The 22300-nt window shown below is 30.5% G+C and overlaps 1 protein-coding gene across 1 annotated transcript in view; it reads right to left on the bottom strand.

The window, feature by feature from the left end:
• Positions 1-22300, bottom strand: part of LOC129977824 (matrix metalloproteinase-2-like) — a 77600-nt gene that overhangs the window by 14839 nt on the left and 40461 nt on the right. The window contains exon 3 of the mRNA XM_056090588.1: positions 10593-10879. Within this exon, the coding sequence (XP_055946563.1) occupies positions 10593-10879 (287 nt within the window). The remainder of the gene's footprint in view (positions 1-10592; positions 10880-22300) is intronic.

The raw sequence follows: 22300 nt of genomic DNA, 5'->3' as shown, positions 1-22300 counted from the left end.
GCCACAGAATTTTTTAAAATATGCCCTACAATAAGTGTCTACACAATTCATTTTTATAATGGATGGGCTATTAACTGACATGAATATCTGTGATTTATGTAAAGATAAAACAGAGCATATTGCTAGGTTCAGATGCAGTGCTGCCTCCCTTCCCGTGACACTTCAGAAAGTAAAACTACTTCCTTACTTGCACTGACGAATGGAATTCTTGAAGTAAAGTGATCTCTGTGAAAGGGGGGGGGGAGAGAGTTGTGTGCCACACACACACTCACAAAAAAAAAGAGTCGGAAAGGCAATTATATTTATTTATATTCAAATTAAAAAAAGTCTTTTTTTTTCTTCTCTCTTTGTCCCCCCCCCCCTAATCTTAATTTAAATACAGATTTTTAGAAATATTTTTCAATTTTTGAACACCTTTTAGTTTTTTTTAAAAAAAATTCGCGATTCCAGGTATATCTTGGAATTAGTAAGATAGGAATATATATATATATATATATATATAAATGCATGTTTTGAATTTTGCTAAATACTGTATTTTTTCACAAATCAGTTATATTTCTTTGAGAAAGGATGTCACAGTTTCAATCTCAATTCACTCTCAATATGAATATTGAAACCGTAGTGATTCCTAACCATTGGATATGAATCGAATTATACTTTTGACATGGAAAAAATTACATAACATCTTTTATTGGTTTAAATTATTGAATTGGCTATCCAAAATGTCTCTCCGTTTTAACCCAGATATGTTGCAGGATAAGGGGAGGAGGGGTGGTAAGTCAATGATTTAAGAGAAGTTTAAATTAAAAATTTGGAGGTATTAAAATGAGTAGCAGATAAAATGAGTTCGGGAGTCATTAGTTCAGCAGTTAATTTTAACAACCGTTAACTTTCTCGCATATTCTCTAATAAGGATGTGATTCTCTATTCACCAGAAAATTGTGGGTCTTGGCAAAAGCATAGCATTTGCATACAATAGCTAGGAAATATCAACCTTTGATGCGAATTAAAAAATTTTACTGAATGTGCCGAGGGATTCATTGAAAGCGTTTTTCGGCAATGAATCCCCGTCATGTGGTTAATAATATCCGGAAATCGAATTTCATTCTTAGACGTGGTTTTCGCATCCAGTTGAAACTAAAATACATTGAACTACAATTGTGGTCACAAAATCACATTCCAAATTTGACACATTTAAGTTTGAGTTATCGTGTTTACATGCTTCTGAAAGTACAGACCGACAGACGGTCAATCTTTTGTTGGATTTGGCTCAACATTTCACAGGTGTTTAGACTATAGATGTTCATTCTGTATATCAAATATAAACTACTTAGCTCTCTTCGTTTTGTAGTTGTCGTGTTAAATTATATTCGAAGAGATGGATAGACAGATTTCCTCTCAGCGGAAGTAGCTCAAAATTTAATAGAAATTTACAAACAACCCGAACAGACAGACTTTCTCTGAATAGATCTTGCTAGAAAGAAATTTGTTAGAAATTTATAAATTTAGTGTAAAAACCGCATACCATATTTCATCCGTCTGGCTCAAAGCGTTTATATTAATATCTTAGTCACAGACAGGTAGACAAGCATTATTTAAAAGTGTGTTTTTCAAACTCAGGGAGATCTAAAGTGCTGAGACTCGTCAAAATATCGAGTTCGAATGATATGGTGCCATTCCTAAGTAAATGTATGAGCCATACTGTTCAGCAAGCATGCATAAGCTTGTGACAAAACTTTTCCCAAGCAACATAGTAGCTTCTGCACCGAATATGATTATTCGAAAACAGAATCAGCAAGTTATGCGAAAACTCATCGAATCTGAGCAGTTCGTTTCAAGAGGCTCCCTCGAAGAATGAAGAACAAAAAAAGAATAAATAAACTCCCCCGATTTTCTAAAAGGGTCTTGGATTTGCTATGGAGGCAGATGAAAACGTCTGTTCAGTGTCTTGCTACCGCCATCAGCACTCTCGTTTTTGCGACAGACATGATCTTTTTATAAACAGCATTTATCTTGTCTTCCTTTTTTCTCATCATTATTTTTATTTTATTTTCTTTCGCAGAAGGGAGGGGAGGTGGTATTATGTTTTGTCTGGGGCCTCGGTGGGTGCCGCGCGTGCTGCAGTACGTAATACCGTCACGGCACATTTGCGGACGTTGGATGTGAAGAAAAAATCGTATTTCATTCAGAACGTTTTGTTTCCTATCCTGCAATGAAGACATGTTTGGACAGTGCAAATTTTCAACGTCGCATTTCGCAAGCTTCGGTAATTGTTGATGTGACAGACTGACAATTCATTTTGCAGACCGACAAAGAATATGTTAATCTCAAATGAGAATAAAATTTTGCATTTTTCTCTGACGTAGGTCGATTGTAATGATAGCTTTGTTATATTAATTATCAAAGTGAACAAAACTGTATGTAAAAATATTTCCTGATAAATTTAACAAAAGTGTATCCACTCGATCATGTCTTTTTCTTTATTTCTGTTTGCAGGTTGAAGAATTTTAAGGGGGCACTAGACTTTAAAATAAACAGAAAAAAAGACAAAAATATTATCTTTTTTATTATTTTATTATTAAAACATACACTTTTATTCAATCGAAATAGCATTATAAAATGCATTCTTAGATAGAAGAAATATTTGAAGGGCCTAGAGGGATAAATATATTTTTAATGATTTTTTTCCTCAAACAATGTTTTAATTAAATTTGTGGAGTCGTTAAGGGGTTCAGTAAAAAGTTCGAATTAGTATAACAGTTATATAGACAATTTACATTCATAATTGTAGAATAATTTTAAGATATATATATATATATAATCATGGATCAGAGCATGCAGTACATGCCATCGCCAGACATGAACTGAATCATAGCTGACGTCATCAGTCAGTTATGATTAATATTACAAGAGCAACTACAAATTTATAATCTTTCAAATGTTCCAGGAGTTTTAATTTTTGAGGAAATTAGGAAATTACAGAAAATTGATATGAAAGTCGTCGGTTAAATATTAACAAAAAGCTGTGTATGCATTTTATGTTCTTAATTATTTTAGGTAGTTAAAAGTCAATTTTAGTTCAGCAAAATACCAAAATTCTCACGAAAATAAATCGTTTGAGCATGAAAATATTTCTAAAAATGTAACTTTTTGTTGTGAATATTAAATCATACCTAGTTTTGTTCAAAATAAACTTATATAGAATAATAAGGAAAAAACAATGGGAAATTTTTTTTTAAGTCAGTCGTCTGGAAGATTTTGAAGGTTTTGAAAATTATATATTTTAAAATTTTTTAAAAACAAATTTTGCTTTTAAGAGTTTATAAAGACATTTGACGCATTTATATTTTAATATATATACATAAAAAAATGTCATTGCTCTAAGTGAATAATTCGCAAAATTGTATAATAAGAGTTCACCGTCCTTTTAAAGAAAGGAATTCACCACATAGCCTCTATACAAATATTTCTGAAGACTATTATATAGATTTTTCATATTAATTATTGTTAGCTCTGAATTCGAAAATAATAATTAAAAACATTTTCTAAACACATTTCAATTAATATTGAATCACGAGAGTCGCATTCGGAAACTCTTAACTGAGATAGTTTTCTAATTTTGCATCGGTATTTTGACTTACTTTCATTAAATCATTCATTATATGGAATCATTGTATCTCAAATAATAACAAATATATTTTGATATTTTTAAAAAAAAAAGGTCGCAATTTTTAATTATTCTAGTTTAAACCAGTATTTCACAAAAAGGGTATAGCATTTTTAGTTTTGATTATTAGCTATAAAATTGCTATTATCATTTTTAATGCACTCCATATGTTCTTAAGTGAAATATTTTCTATTTATGCATCGTATAGGTATTTTTTGGCTTACTTTCCTTAAATCATTCATTATTATATGGGAATCGCTGTATCGCAAATAAAAAAAAGTTATATTTTGATATTCTAGTTTAAACCAGTATTTCACAAAAAGAGTATAGCATTTACAGATATGATTATTAGCCATAAAATTGTTATTATCATTGTTAGTGCACTGTGCAATGTATATTCGCCTACAATTTTTATATTTCACTTCATACTTTTGAGAATCATCTATTTATTTTTTCTATCCTCCTACTGTTATGTAATCAACATAATTCGATTAAATTTGAAATTCATATACGATTTAATTTAATGCTCATAAATGTTTTTAATTTTAATATTTTTTTTGTATTAGATATATTGAAAGAAAAACATTTTTTTTTTTTTTGGTATTTTCCTTCATTTTTATTATTGAAAATTTTATATTGTGAATCAAAATGCATCATAATTTTTCAAAACACAAATGCGAAAATTACTTTTATCATACTAAATGAAATAAAATAAAAAGAGTTATGATATTAAAAACTTAAAATAAGTGTCTAAAATAGCTATTACTCTCTGACTGAAAAATACTGAATAGTTTAGTTTCATGTTAATTGAACTGCTTGATAAATTAATTTTCTAACTGATAAATTTATTAAAAGATTTCGCGTGTTTAATGAGGAATGTCTTTTCTTCAAGTAGTATAGAACAAGACTGTCATCTCATTTTACAGAAATTAAATGAAGTTAAAAATGCATGACAAGAGATAACTCACAAACGTTTAGGATCAATCATCACAATATGTTGAATTTATTTTCGTTCGCGGTTTAATGAATTAGTAATAGAAGAAAGATTGCTCTTGGACAAGTGGAGTAATTTGTTATCTATTTTTCTCCTTCATATTTCTTAAAACTAAAGGTTCTTATTATCATCATATTTAGTTGTTAGAAATTAAATAGAACATTATTATTGTTAACAAATATCAAAGATGTAATCAATTAGCAACAGTTTACAATAATTACAGAATTAATGCAAAATGCATCGTATTTTAAGTTGCAGTACTATGAAAAAAATATAATAAATGTTGTGGTACACTATTGAATACTGTGATCTGCGCAGTGAAAATGCTTAAAATGTTGGAAGAGAGAAAAATAGAATACCGAATTTTCCCAAACTTTCAGGTTGTAAATTTAGGGTATCAGTAAGTTTACTACATAAAAGCTTATTTTCTCTGAATGATGTTCTATTTTTAAAACATTATTTGTTTGAAATTACAGATATTATCAATAAGACTGCAAGCAGATATGTTTTTAAAAATAGATTTAAAATAAAGCAACGTAAGTATTAAGTAGCCATAACTCATTTACTGGATATTAAATAACAATAGAATTCCATTTACAAATTCAGTTATTACCAATTTCCCGAATTATAATACTTTAAGGGGGAAAAAAATCAGCAAAATATTCCTCAAGAAAAAAAAAAAAACGAATGACGACAATGAAATAACTGACTGTGATTGATATGTTTAAGCATTGACGTTTGAATATGTAAATATGTATTATATTAAACAACATTGCTTTTGTAGTTACTAAATTACGTCAGTTATTTTAATCATGTGAATTTCATTTTTTTTTCTCAAAATAAAAAAAAAAAAAACTTTTTTACGTCAATTACCCAATTATCCGACTCGAATCTGATCCCAATTAATCCAGGAAATTGGAGTAGTATAAGTAGTTTGGCCCTGATGGTCAAGTGATTCAAAACTACCAAGTTCTTTATTTCTTAGGGTCTTATTCAGATTCCCAAGCTCTTTAGTTTGTAAAAAAATTTCTTTCGACAACAGATAGCAAAAACCTCTTTCTAATTTATAAGTATAATGAAATTTTTCGGAATGTGAAAGATAGGTGTCTTAAAAATAATCATGCCTGATTAAATCCAAAAATTCTGAAAATTTAGGTATTTTGAATAATCAACTGGTTATATCCACATTCGGGGAACTTGGTTTAAATACTTGACTTTCGCGATAGGCAGAAAGCACACTAAGGCACACACTGAAATTAGCTCTAGAATAGCTAATTTTTTGTCAACAGTTCATTTTCTTTTTGAATTGGATTACTTTTTACAAACACACATTATTTCCATGATATGCATGTAAGATATATCACTTCCAAAGCCTCCACCAACTTATAATCTAAGACCGACTAATTGCTAAAATTCTCGCTAAATCTCTGAATTAAACAAGTCTAGCCAGAGGACCATTTTTCCAATCTTTCAAGCTTTAAGTGCCATGCTAAGTGCCAGCCACTTTGGCAGCTCGCGGAAGGGTTCAAGAGCGATACTTCATATAGATAAAAACACCATCAACGCTCATCACTTCCATGTCTGCAAGATGTGTTAGGGGAAAAGAAAGGCTTAAAAAATGTTGTTGAGTTTTAATTAAGACTTTTCAAGGAAAGATAAAATAAGCTGTCTTTAACCTCTCGTTCCCCAAGTTTTTACCACGAGTAAAATATATGGTTTCCTCCAGATCAAATCATGGGCTTCTGAGAATTAGCTGAAATATAAGTTTAAATCCTTTTATCCCACGGATTCTATTTCGGTTTCAGTCTATTAGTCTGCATAGAATTAGAAATAACAACAACAACAAAAAAATCAGATGATGTAAAAACAGAAGTTGGTCCCATATGTCTCGAAAGATTGTCGATCTCAATATTTGTTCATCCCCTTTCGTGCATTTTTTCTGTACATCCTGAAAAATATTTGTCCAAACCTTTTTTTATACTTGTCTTTTCAGCGTAAAATACCGGCCAGAAATTGGAAAATTAATGTTTATATTTTTGGAAACTAGTTGAAGCTTAGCAATGCATTAGTTCCCACTCTTCATTCGGATAATTTTCCAATGTCAATAATTATATTCTTACATGTATTATGTTGATAAATAAAGAAAAGATATTTTGAATAGAATGAAGAAGAAAAGATGCTCTCCTGATGGAGCATGAAAGGTTTTGGGAACACTGAAAACATTTCTTGATTATTACCAGTTTTAAGGAAATTTTAAGGTCATGAGAATTCAAATAATAACTGTCATTGGATGCGTGTCAATTAAAAAAAAGATCATTAAAGTGAAATTCCGATCTTAGAAAACACAAAACAAATATTTCATGCATTAACCCGAACATTTCACATTTAAACTAATAACGCTGCTGATTGGATATTTCTATTTCTGATGCATCATCTTTATGCAAAATATGATATCAAAAAAGATCTCGAACTGTCCACTCAATGATTTCCACAAAAAGCTGCTTTCCAGAATTAAAAAAAAAACTAGATAAAAGCAGAAATATTGCATTTAAAAAAAAAATAGAGAACTATGGTCTAAAACTTCACAAAAACATCAGGAAACCACAAGGCTCATCCAAGATTAGACCACAAACTGCAGTTTTACCATGCCAGTATGTCTTTATGATCGATTTTTGGCGATTATTTCTTTACATAATCTTTCTAATCTTTATTATTATTATTTTTCTGGACGCTAAAAAAATCTCAATATTGATTTATCACACTGGCATGCGAGACATAAACAATATATTTTAACCCTTTAAAGGACCATTCTTCTCTAATAATGGCATGCTAAAATAATTTTAGGATTGATATAGACATAAGAAAAAGAATTCATTCAGTTTATCAGAAAAATATAATTTTATTCATAAATCAATTTCGTTCATTAAAATCTAAATAACACATCAAGAAACATAATTTTGTGTGAGATAAGAAACTGGAACATCTAGGTTTCTGCTTTATTGAAAAATTTGTGAGAATATATATCAGCCAAACTTCATACAAAAAGATTGATGAATTTGTTGGAAAGTATGCTTTCTATGGCCTTAGAAAGGGTTAATTTTATTTTAAAATTTTCTCAGACAAATAAATATTATACAATTATTATTCGCAACTAGCAGTTATATACAAATTCCAAACTTAAGTTGTTGTTTTTTTAAAAAATACAAAAAAAAACTGAGGTGTTACTATCATGAGATAGTATGTTATTTATGACCTTGGAAAATAAAGGCTTGGCCCTGAGATGGATGCCCCTCTTTGCCAAGGAGAGTTTAATGGGAGGCGGTAAAAGCACAGCTGTCGTCTGTTGAACCCCTTCCTTCTCGACTAAATCGTGTTCACAGTTCCATGCACGTGTTCACAATACACTTCCTCGGGCAAGAACTAAGCTTGTAAGTGTAGTTCGAAAAAAAATGGGGCCATACAATTTAAACTTGTTACTGAAACTCTAACAACGCCAATTTCAGCGAGGGTATTGGTCAACTCAGTTTTTATTTCACAATAACAACAAAAATTTTTTATTATAAGATTGCCGGCATCGCAACTCCCTCCCCCCTCTCTTAGTACTTATCAAATTTATTGAATAATAGGTGTTCTAAGCATTGTTCAAAGAAAAACAGATGGGTTTAAATAAATTTTTTCTTTACAAAAGTAAGTTATCACTCCCCAATACTTTTCTATTATCCTGTTCCCATATTTTTTTTTCATTTGGATATAGTTAATGATTAGATTTTATTAGAAAAAATAAGTCACGAAGATGATGTCGTGTGTAACAACAATTAAGAAGAACAACAATTAAGTGTCGTGTGTAACAACAATTAAGAAATGAAAGAATTCCTAAAACATACGAAACAATTAATGGTAAGAATTTTGAGCAATTATAATGGTGAGCAATTATAAGTGAACGTGTGCATGTATAGCCGTAAGTATGTATAGATCAATAAAAAAAAAGAGTTTACAATAGTTAGTTTTTATTTTTGCATTTTTATATATCTTCAAGTAATCCGGGTGACATTTGCTGTCGCATATTACTGCATGACTCTGCCTTGTTTTTGTGCCTTCTGCTTTTCTTAAAAATTTGCATGTTAACTTTTGAATCACCCTGTTTGATTCAAATTATTTTTATGAAATAATATTTGACATCAATATAATTTAAGCATTCAAATAGTGGTAATTCATCCATTAATAGTGATTAACTGCAACATAACCAGCAATTTTCTAATTTTCCTTCTTTCGAAACATCGACCTGCATGCATTCACTTATATTTTGATGGTTTTATGTATTTAAAAATAAAAACCATTTGTTAATCAGTCTTTGTAATCAAAGCAGCAATTTGGTCGTGAAAGTCTATAGCCATTCCACGAAGTTCCAACCACAGTCGAACTCCGCTCCAGTGTTCCGCTCTCAGAACAATTAGAATCGGTATTCAAAATACGCCAAATGTTCATAAATACGTATGCCGATACGACACATCAATATTGAACAAGGGCATTTTTATATCCAATAAGGGTTGCAGAAGCTAAAATTCAGTTCCTAATCACAGAGGATAAAAAATGGGACTTTTCTCTTCTTGTCCATTTTTTTTTACCTGTCATTACTAATTAATAAAGCAGAAAAATTATTAATTACCTTTTTTATGTTCTCACAAATTAAATTCTTACTCTCTGTATCATTTTTTTTCTATATTTCTGCTTTTATTTAGAAGTTATTCTACCAAAGATAACTGTTTCCAGAAGAAAGTAAACACATTTTATAGTACATCTTTAGATTAACACTTCTGTGATAAACCGGAGAGAGCAAAACGAAAAAGAAGACAAAAAGACATTAAACTACTCATTCAAAATGCAGATAATTCAGTGTCCGACTCTAAAATGTTTCAATATTAGATTGATAACCTTAAACTGGCTACTCCGACCAGCCGGAAAGCACACGAAAAAGTCTAAATGACCGGAACGCAGCAACAGCTACACTGGCGGGAACTGTGGTTGGATCCTAAGGGTCATCACCGTACAAACCTTCCCTTGGGAAGTATGTCCCGTCATTGATGGAAGGAGCCTGACTCGCACCTTTTCCTGTAACCAAGGATGGCGAGAACCAACCACCATCCCTGAAGCTTCTCATCCTCAATTACGAGATGCCCCTCGGGGGAGATATTAGTTTGATAAAAAAAAATTACTTGTCATTTAAAAAAAACAGTTGCATTTATTTGCATTCGAATAAAATATAATATGCGCTGCATAAAAGGTGCTAAAAAAATATAATTGTCACAGATTTAGTTAATTTTGAATTAACACGTATTTTATCATGCTTACAATTTTATTATGCCTATGCGCACAATTATTATGCTTAGTTTCATAACACCTTTTATAATACAGTAAGAGATTTAATTAATTCGGATCTTTGAAATGAAATAATTTTTGTGTCTTTACAGATAATAAAATGAACCTTTTTTTTATTCAAAAGAACGTTATTCAATAAAACAACCAAATTAAAAAATTGTCAGATAAAAATTAACAGTATAACTATTTTGATATTGTTAGATAATTGTTCGGTTTCCAATTTCACTACTAAAGATACGTTTGAAGATACGGTTTTTGAAGGTTTGAAAACTACTTTAGTAGAAACAGTATTCATTTATAAAAGAAAAGGGGGGGAAAGAAAGAAATTGAATATTGTGGTTTGCAAGGTATTTTGAAAAAGTGTCGAAATGATGGAGAACAATTTCTTTTTATATGGTTTCTCTCGGCGTGCGATCGTAGTGACACATAATGAGGCTCATTTCAAAGTAATAGGTTAATAATAAATACCCACACTATGTAATGCATAACTTTTTTTGACGTGTCTTTTTTGCTCTTTTGTAGAAAACGAATGCGTTTCAAAGGAAACGTCCTTACCATCGATGCCCGTCATCTCTCTGTCCACCCATGGCTCCTCAGCGTCGAAGTGAGCATCTCCGCCGATCCCGTCCCCAGGGAAGAAGGCATGGGCGAGCACCACCCCTCTCCCGTCGAAGGCGTATCCGTCCCCGTGCTTTCCTCTTTCGAAGGACACCACGATGTCCGCATCCAGCCTCTGCACCTCTCGGAAAGTGAGCTGCGAGACATCACTCCACACCTTGAAGGCCTTCGTCACCTCGGCACGCACCAGGTCGGAGGACAGACTCGACGGCCATAACTTGATGCTGAGAGACAGAAAGGGAGCATGAGGCAAACATCCGAAGACAGATAACAGCACAATAACAAAAATAATAGCAGACTAAAACATACAAAATGATTTTGAATCAAAATTTCACATATAAAAGGTACATGAAATATAAATAGTATACTTTTGGAATACGATGGGCATTAATAAAATAACCAGTGGGAGTGGTCTTTCTATATTCTCTAATAAATATATTCTATATTAATAATATATTCTATATTTAATATATAAATGTATTCCATATTCTCTAATTTCTCACATATTCTCTAATAAAAGTGCTCTCCCAGGAGTACAATAATGACGAAATATTAACTGTGGGTTTAGCATATTTACTGAATCTATCGTGCGATCCTTGGTGATTCATCTCTGGCATGCGGTAATAATATGAGAAAATCAAATTTGTGTTTTAAACACGTTTTTGCCAACCGATTGAAACAAAAATTTGACACACATTACATTTGTAGTTACAAAATCAATTACCAAATTTGATATATATAAACCATTGAGTTTCTGAATCATCGTGTGTACATGTTTCTGAAAACCCAGACCAATAGACGATCAATACTTTGATGGATTTGGTTCAAAATTTGATAGATGTCTATGCTACAGATGTTAAATTTGTATACCGAATTTTACTCAATGAACTCTCTTCATTTTACAGTTATCGTGTCATTGGATGAACAGACAGACTTCATTTTTTTATGACGTATTTCGCTCAAAATTTGATAGATTTCTACAAATTTATCGTAAAGACCATTAATTGAATTTCACCTGTGTAGTTCAAAACGTTTTTGAATAATCTGCGTCGCAGACAGACAGAATACAGACATCAGAACAGACAGAAAGGCAGACAGACAGAACAGACAGACAGAAAGGACAGACAATTTCCAAATACATGTTTTCTAGAAGGTGAAGATGGGTCAAAATTTCGATTAAAAAATTTGTAAGGATTTCAGTACTTTTTCTATACTTCGTACACGATAAAGTAAAAAATAATTTATTGAACTATTTCGTTGCGATCCCCACTCTGGTCGGAAGAAAATCTAATTAACATCAGACTTGTAAATCAAATCAAAACAGAAGTCTCCATTAAACGCTCTTTGAAAAAATCACAAATTAAATTTCGGCATACTATTAACGGAGTCACTTAAATCAGGTTAACATAATTTCAAACGAAGCTTAGTTATCAATAACTTACAAATAACAATTATTTTTGATTAAATATATGGGAGAAACTCAAATGTCGGTCACAACAGAGTTTTCACCAATACTGAACAGTACTGAACTCGGCCCTCGACAGCACCACTTTACGTATAGAAGAAAAAAATTAAATTAAAATTTATTTAATTGTATTAAAAATTTATTCTAAATTAAAATTTATTTAATTCTTCAATTTCTATTAACTCTATCGCATTTCATGATTATGTCAGAGGCTTTAAATTCTAAAGATGGTATTTATTGCCAAAACCATCTTTACAGTGCACGTAGGGTCGTGACTTATAACTTTGAAAATCCATTTTAGAATATATTACTCAACTGTGCTAGCAATATATTAATAATTCCGTAATACAAAATCCACAGTGGATAAGCATTGTATATTCATTCATGAAATGGTTAAGTGACTCTTAACATACCGATGGGATTACTCCTGTTGATAGATATGATCTGCGTTAAAGATAAGGAAAACTAATCTAATTAGAGAATAAATAAATCTTCCCTGTCTCATAATGGGCGTTTCGTTCACGATAATGAAACGTTAGCATATTTTGTATTGAAAGCCTTCCTATGTTTTCTAATTCAATTGAATAAACACGTTTAGAAATTTCATTCACAAAATCGGTTTAAACTACTTAAAATAATATATAAGTTAGCCTTTTCGATCAAAAGGAGCTAAAAATTATTCAAAATATCTGAACACTTTATACATATATAAGCACGTATGAATAAATTAAAGTTTCTCATTTTTTTAAAAAAAATTCTTAATACAGCACTTTTTGTATTAAATATTATTTCTGGAGGGGAGATTTAAAATATTTATACAATATACACAATGCATGAAAAATTAACACTATAAGATGTGGTATATAATGGTTTTAATCATAAAAACTAGATCACACATATAGCAAAGTACAAATAAGTATATGAACTTAATTGTGATTTTTTTTAAATTGACTTATTTAAATCAATTTTTTAAAAAATCGCAATTTAATATTTTATTATTTTGCTTCCATTTATCTTGCTAAAAGTCAACTTTGAGTTTATTAATTTCTATAATAAATCATGACTGAAATTTAACCGCCACGAATAATAAATAAATCTAAAAATAAATTGGGAAAATAAATAAATAAAATAATGCCCATGGACATTTATTACTCATTCAAATAATATCCATTAAAAAATTCCTCAGAAAAATTATATAGAATTAATTTTATCCGGAAAAGAAAGATTCCCCGTACAACATGTGATGCTTCTATCATTACAGAAAATTTAATAATTCACTGCATCAAAATTACCATTGTACTCGTCAAGAGGGACATAACCCATTAATCATTTCATCTTAACACTTAAAAAAGACATACATATGACGAAAAGCTTTTCATGGTTTAGAATATCCGTTTACTCGTAAATAAAAAAAATTTATATGCAAACAATTTTTTTTTTTAATCCAAGATAAATTGTGCTCTTAAAATAGAATATTCATGTCAAATGTAACAACTTAATCACGTGTACTCAAATGTTTTTTAATCGTGTTTTCAGCTTACTAAATATATTCTTGCTCTCTAAAGTTGATAATGAGTTTCCTGTGGTGGTAAATCCCCAGACACTCTTCAACTTTCTGTTTGTTTATTTTTGTTTCATTTTTTCTGCATCTCCACAAGATATGTCCTTGAGCAATTAACACAATAAAGACCTGACGCAAAACAAAGGATCTGTCCTTCTGTATCTTCTACCTATTTAGAAATAGTGCCTCGGATGGAGCAATTGAAAGGGTTAAGACGGCCATTTCATCAAGCTAACGGTCGACCTCGAAAATCGTAAAAAAACCATTATCTCTCTGTAATAACGTCTGGCCTGTTAGAGACCATGTCGAGAGTCGCAGCTGTCAGCCTTGCCGGGACGGATGAGTCAACTAAGAAGGGAAAGCGCGTTGAACTTAACGAGTTCTACCGGGAGTCTGTGCAGTAAAAGCTGAAACACCGCGCATGCCTAGTATGTTTCTTGAAAAGAGTTCATGTTTATCATCAAAAATTGCCATAGAGAGAGAGACAACATTAAATAAAAACTCATTTTCTCAAAGAAACTGTGATAAAACCAACAAAATATTTTTGTTTTGATTTTTTGCTTTTATTAAGATTAACCTTCCTTCCAAAATTTGCTGTCATGATTTAACTAAACCAAACTTTTTAGATTGTTTGTAATCACACTCAAAATTGCATCTAATGTTATTTCGAATGTATAATTGTCTGATTTAGAACATCCAAATGTCCACATTTTTTCATGAAACTACTAAATAGCACACACCATTGGTTGCCAGAATATCTTTTTTTGCAAGCAGTTTGCTAGTTAGATTCACAAACCCGGTATCTTTATTAAAATTATGCAAAACCTTCTGATGATGCAATATTTACTGGTGGCGTAGTTTCATAACAAATCTTCAATGTCAGCCAAACTCTTTTGTTGTTGTTGTTGTTGACAAATGAAATGCCGATGAACTTAAGCATCAGTATAAAGTTTTACTATTGCAGTAAATAGTTCGAATCATAACAATTGTGCTCGCTGCATTTAATCAAGCTGACAATTCACCCTCTTAAAAAAAAGAGTCAAAGTTTGAAAACAAAAGCATTTAAAAAATAAATTTGTCTCGTAGAATAAGAAAAGGGAAGGGATTTAATCGTCAAATATTTTCTTCTTCTTTTCTTACTTAAGAGATACTATTATAATAAACACTAATTAAACAATATTACAGCAAAAGAATTAGTTGCCTTTGTTACGAGATCTCATTTCAGTAAAAAAAATGAGTACGATAAACAATAAATAAATAAGATTCATATCATGACAATGTCCCATGTTGATAAGGTATGAAAAAATTGAGCCATTAAAGGCCAATTATAATTCATATAATCATAGATTGTCGAAATTCCACTCTTCGTCATTGAAGCAGCTGATTCTGAATTCAATCGGGAAAAAAAGTAAGTTTAAAAATGCTGCTTATGCATAATCAGCAATCTTAAATACTTTCTATACTAAGAATTTTTAAGTTTCAACTTTTATGTTAGTTTCATATTAAGTTAAAAGTTCAACTTTACCATTGAATCGCAATCAGAATTAATCACAATCATAATGAATCGTTAATGAAAAGACACTAGATAATAATGAAATAAAGATCAATTAATAAAAATAATTAGCATAAAACACTTAAAAACTACTACTACCGGATTAACAATAATACCACTTCTGTTTAGTTTAGCATAATTAAATAAACGCCTCATTTTTAAAGCGACACTAAGACTATTTCGGTCTCGTAAACTCGAAACGCGGTTGGATGACGAGGACAACGTCTGAGATGAAACCCTCCCTCTCCAAACTTCCACAAGCCACTAGCCGGTGAACACTTAGCCCAGACGGATTTAGTGTCCACTAGATCCGCTTACGAGACGATTCTTTGGCGGAATCGTGTCTCGAACCTGAAACCCTCCGGTTCCGAAGCCGAGACCTAACGACCAGACCACCGCGGTTACACAACTTTGATATTGTAATAGTTTCTTACTATCTTTCGTTTAATTACTATTCCTTCTCTTTCTTTGGTTGGTTTTATTCCGATACAAACATTGTTCACACTTGACTGAAAATTTTCACATCATTTTTTTTTATTTATTTGTAAATCTGCTTGTATCTTGATATATTTTTTTTATTATTATTATTTAATTCGGTGCAGTAAGGTCAACATATTGGCCCTCGCACCAAAAAAAAAAAAAAAAAAAAAAAAAAACCAAATCACTCTTTTTTTTTGCATAATGGCATTTGCTTCCCAAAGTGGCAGCTTTTACTTTGTTCTTCTAGGCGTACGAGATGTGAATGAAGATGAGACTACTGTGACCACTGCTCATTCTGAAAAAGACAAGGCCGGGCTTTTTTTTTTTTTTTTTCCCATCTCTCAAGAGTGACGCAATGTTTGCATTTCGTTTCCTCTATCCAACATCAAAATGCATGGGCGTATGAAGGGTCGGCTGACGTTTTTAGACGCGATTCCCTCAATCTGAACATCTGGCTTAAATGGTGCGATCGCGCGTTTCGATTTCATGAAAACACTTCCGATGACATTGGCTCTGGTTTTCAGCGAAAGCAAAAGATGAACACGGAAGGTAGTCTTTGACCGTTTGAAAGAAAAAGAGCCCTGTTATTTTGATGTGAACATGCTCAAAAATACTCGTATTCTGTGAAAAGACCTTGCGATTATCTTGATAAGTCTTGATGTAATTAAAAATTCGTGAATTAAGTGCTTGAAGTAATAACACCGCAGTTTTCAATAATAATCATTTAAAGATAAATCTAACAAGATAATTTGCTTTCCCACCGATTTGGTATTTTTTATAGCACTATTACAATATCACTGCTGGTTTCTACACAGATGGATTTTCAATATTATAACTGCACTTGAAAAAAGGAACCTTTCTTTTTTTTTTTTTTTCTTTTTTTAATACTATGGTTATACATACAAAAAGCATTAAAAAATGAACCGAAAACAATTTTTAAAAACTCTTTTCAACGAGTGTATTAACCAGCAGAATTTGTTTAATTAAATTATTTTCAACTTTGTAATTATGAACCAATTTACTTATGAAATTCATCCTCAACAAATGGCAAGAGATATAAAAAAAATTAATTGATTAAACTATTAATGGATACTTAAGTTTTGAAAAATATTAAACAGTGTGCTGTCATCGAAGGCAATCAATCATTCGTATAAAGTTTCAAAGCAAATCAAGATATGAGGAAGCGAATTAAAAATTGGTTACAATATTCAATCTTTGCAAAAATAAACAAGTGAGAAATAAAAGTATTTTAAAATATTGAATTCCTTTATGCATAATATTTCGGAATATTTTCTCTGATAATAATAAATCCTTCTCGTTTTTTTCTCTCTAAAATTAAATTTCTCAGAAAAAGAAATGAAATAATTCTTCGTTGGAATATCCTTAGTAAATTACATTACAATATTTTTTTTTAATTTCAGATACAATTCGTCCTATATAAAAAAGAATATATGCAAATTGGATTACATCATAATAGTTGATTTAAGGAGAAGTTAAGTAGTGATCAATTAAATATTAAATACATTTCATTCTAATTATATAATAGCAAATAAGTAAAGTTTTTCGGCAGTCAGACAGCTGAGATTCTCCCCAGTTCCATCGCAAATAATTTTTCCAAGACATTTATGCAGTCCTTAGAAATGACCAATCTATTTTTCATATTCAAGCGCAATCAAAGCGGTATTTTATTGTCTTTTTTAAGGTTTTCAATTTCAAATGAAGACGAATGCTTCACTTTATTTTTAATTTACGTATATGTGTCAGAAAGGCTAGAGCGCTTGATCATAACTGTAATAAGCATTTGAACAAAATTACTTAAACTAAAAATATATGTGTTCATTTCTAGAAGGAAGACAAACAAGAGAGACGGCTGGCCTAATAAAGAAAGTGATGACTGAATCCAGGTCGACGAACCACTTATTATTCGCAGAAATTCACTCAGGCATATGAAAATTGAATCAGCTGGGTATTAATCCATAAAATGCCGCCGTGGAATTTAAATGATAAAATTATTAAATAAAAAGACATTTGTGAACATAACGCTACAAAATTTTCGGAAACTATAAAATGTTTCCGACAATAATATTACTTATTAATTGTCCTTCCTTTTTAAATTACTTATGCATGATCTATCAATCTATTTACAGACTATGCAGCTTTAACAGCTAATCATTCCAAAAATTATCTTCAAAAAATTTTATAAAGAATAATGCGTGGACTCGAATTCTCTTTTAATATTAATAAAAAAAATGCTTCAATATTTTTGCTTAAAAGGAAATCTTGTCAAGTTATCACGAAAAGGCTTTAAGTGACATCAAAGAAATAAATATTGCTTTCTATATAATGCCCATTCAATTTTTGAAACGTACCAAGACTATATTGAACTTAAATATATGAACCAAAATATAATACAAACTTTCAAATATCTTTGCTATGTTTAAGACAAAGAAATGATAATTCAGTATTTTAACATAATAAGAAAGCCCTTCAAAACCCAGAAGTTTTATAAAAACATCGGCGAAGCACCTTTTAAAATTTATAATCAATTGATAAATAAGTCGGAGATAAAAATTATCTAAAAATACGATGCATATGAATTTTACAGTGCAAGGCCGTTTCTGTTTATTTGCATGACATTTAATGGCAGCTAAAATGTTTTTTTTTTTTCATTACCTCGATTAAGAAAATTCTTAAATTCTAATTAAGAAAAGTTACCTTTTTTATCACAGAATTTTTGACAAAAAGCGTTGAGAGGAATCTAAAAATGCTTTATTAACCTCTTGAGTACATTTAATAGCAAGGAATATCATAAAACCGCTTTAATTCGTCAATAAAAGTTTTATTTAACTTTATTCGACTTAATATATTTAACAGAACTTTATTCAATAAACCTTTTATATGGTATTTTGCACATCACCAAATTAAATCTGTTCCAAACGCAAAACTCCTTTTAAAAACCTTACCCAAAGGGTTAATTAGGTCTTTGAATATTATTAAAGAGAGCCCATGGAACTTTCTAGAAAGGTTCTTCAAAGAAAATAAATAAATAAAAATTTTAGCTATTAACCAAATAAATATCCGGTGGCAGTTGGTCCATTGACGCTGCGGAGTTGCATCATCCAGTGGTATTGTTTCAAAAGATATCGAAATTGGAAACTTAAGGCCATTATTAGGTCTTTTTTCCCTAACGAATTGATTGTGAAAGACGTTCAATAGGTTTTGAAAGTCTCAAGTTATAATGATGTGTAACTTGAGAGGATTTTTTAAGGTCTGAGCCTTCTCTAATTGATACTGGAGAAGTTGTGCGACGAAACAGTGCTAATCAAGTATTTAGATCAAATGTCTTAATGATAATTGATTTCTTCAATTTTTTTATTGATTAAAAAAGGTATGAATATTTCTAATTAAATTGAAACGAGGTTCTAACACTCTAGTTCCTAAAATAATTCGAAAATCTCGCTTCAATTTAATTAAAAATATTCAATTTAATTATATATATATATATGCTTTCATGTTCATTATATATTTTATATGTATCCAACTTAAGCAGAATTTTAGCATTCAGATCGTAAACGCATTCATATGAACTGCAGTAATAGAAAATTTGGTTGATCCATATGAAAATTTGTCAATGGAAAAGAAGATAGACAGTAAATTTCCAACAAAAGAGAGATTATATGTTTTTTTTTAAAAAAATTTAATAAATAAGGCAAACATATTTAACTTCATCAAATACGGATTGCCTTATCTTTCCAAATATCTTTTGACAGAAGAATGTGATATTTGTACATGATCCAATAATGATTCCAAATTCTTACAAATGCTACGGGACAAGTTGTGAATACATGCATTTGCAAGCAAGGCATACAAAATTATCTTCTGTAGGTTGAGGATTCATTTAAGGAGCTTATTTCGAATATACCAAGCATCAAAGTGTTTGAACATATTTCCATTTTAATCCAAATTCCTGTTGGTAATTTGTATCCCAATTCCTGTTGGTATTAATCCCTCAACCCAAGATTTCTATAAATGTGAGGACGCACAGGAAAATATAGGGGTCGTAATAGGTGTTTAATAGGTGTCTAAAATATAAAAATTGAATTTATGTGCCGAATTTTTTGTGGTACCGTGTCTCTATTCATTTTCTGGTTATCTTATATTCGAACAGCCGTACAGACAGACTTCTGATTAGATTTTGCTCAAAATGTGATAATAACAATCTATAAATTTGATGCAAAGATTTATACCAAATTTCATCCGTCCAACTCAAAATTTTTCTGAATTATCTTTGTCACAAGCAGATAGACAGAGAGATAGAGAAACAGACAGATATACATAATGCCAAGCAGAAAGACAGGCATAATGCCAAAAATGTGTTTTTCGTAGTCAGATAGATCTAAAATGTGGAGATTCGTCAAAATCTCGAGTTCGAATTTTTAAACGATTACAATATTTTCTCTATATTTTCGTACGCGAGAAAGTAATTTTTTTGCGAAATTTTTTAAAATTTAATTTGTTGTATTTCAAAGCTATGCAGAATGGCGCTGCGACCAGAAAGATATACATGGCCAGGGTGACAATCTTAGATGGAGCAATAAAAAAACAATAGGGCATTTATATCAGCATTTAAAATGATGAGCGGCAAAAAAAAAATAATACCAAATCCGAGGCATCATTCATTCTTTCTAAATCACTGATAAGTGACAAGAAGCATAATAAGCATATTACATACTGATAAATGGCTTTGCGAGTAATATATATATGTGTGTTTGTCTGTGTGTGAGTGTGTGTGTTTGGAGGGGAGGGGGTGTCAGCTCAGATGTCGTCCCAGTCATCTGACCGCAGTTCTAAATTACGAGGTCCGCTCCAAAATAGCCCCAGTGTTGCTTGAAAACTGGACGTTAAAATAACTAAAACTAAAAAAATTTCCATTAAATCTGCTATTTATTTATTTATTTTTTATTATTCATTTTGTTTTAATATTCATGCGATTGTTTTCACTTACATCGTATAAACCCATAATTATTTTGTTTTCTCTATCATTTAAATTGACTGCATCTTTTGTCTCCTAAATGCGCAATTCTACAGATACAATTAAGGATGCACAGAATTCTTTAAGCGAATTGTAACATCACTGAATGATTTAATTTTAACATAAATTTTAAAAGCGAAAATAATTTCTTTTTATTTCACGTGTTTTAAATCTTCTATTCAAATAAAGATCATAATACTCTATAAAGAAAAATCAGCATATTTTAGAATAGTATTCCGATATTGATAGTCATCCGACTTGCACATTTAACACTATTAAAATGAAAATAAAGTTTAAAATAGGACGGGGAACGCAAACATTGAAGGTTACTCTTTTTTTTTAAATGATTTTTGTAGCATTTTTCGTTTGTGAGCTAACTATACTGGATTGCAGCATAGTCAGAGCAATGGTATGAATTCTTTATAACGATTATAATAAAGCTATTATTTTTGTTCCACCAGATATTTGAAAATTTTCTTCGTACAGTTAAAATAATCGTACAATTAATTTTTAAAAAAAAATTTAAATGATATTTTTAAGAGGGTGAAAATGCTACATTTCAACTTTCTATCATAAAAAAAAAATACAATTTTTCTAATGTACATTTTTTAGATGAATCATGAAAAATCAAAATGTTCACTCCATCCAAACCATTAAATAATGGTAATCTATGATAACGACGTAGAAAATCTCACCAATATTGTTTTAATTTTACGATATTGAGGTAGAAGGAGAAATTTTTACTGTTTTAACACATCTGCAATAAAACAAAAAAACAAATAAAAAAAAAAAAAAAAAACAAGAAACGGGAAAAGAAAAGAAGGGGAAAAAAAAAAGGAAAAAAAAGCTAACTCGGGTTGACTTGAAACACGCTTTCCATCAACACAAAAGACAACTGCGCAATTCAAAAAAACGCGGGGCACACTTCTTTGTTTCATTTGCCTGTTAATGGAGAACAAATACGTAAGTTGAAACGGATGGAGAAGTGAAATGGGGGAGAGGGGGGGATGAACTAGTCAAACATGTAACAACTGGTGATGGAGTAAAGGAGCATTAAATAAAGAACATCAGCGGTATCCATTTCACCGTTTCATCATATTGATTACAGACAATAATCAACTCTTTACATGATTAATGAACAGAGCTGTGTGAGTTCTGGTTTCCTGAATTTGTAGTTATATATGATAACAAATATTATCATAACCTGTAATATATCATGTAAGCAAACTTTTACAAGTTAGGCATATATTGTGGAAGAACCAAATAACTTGTGTAAAAAAAATCTTATCAAATATATACTATTTGATAATTAAAATATTATAAAAATACAGAAGAATTAAAAGGGACCAAAATGAATGAAATATTAAATTAAGACTAAGATAAGTTAATTAAATAAAGGATTAAATTAAATTATAAATGACTAAAATAAACAAATCTCTATGGTCGGAAATGTCACAAAATTATATGAAATAAATGCTTTGTTAATTTTGCCAACTCAAATCTTAGAAAATACCATGCCAAAAATGATATTTATTCTGAGATTCTAGTAAATTTT

This window comes from Argiope bruennichi, chromosome 1 (genome assembly GCF_947563725.1).
Source record: "Argiope bruennichi chromosome 1, qqArgBrue1.1, whole genome shotgun sequence".
NCBI lineage: Eukaryota > Metazoa > Arthropoda > Arachnida > Araneae > Araneidae > Argiope > Argiope bruennichi.
This window is presented reverse-complemented; position numbering and strand designations above follow the sequence as displayed.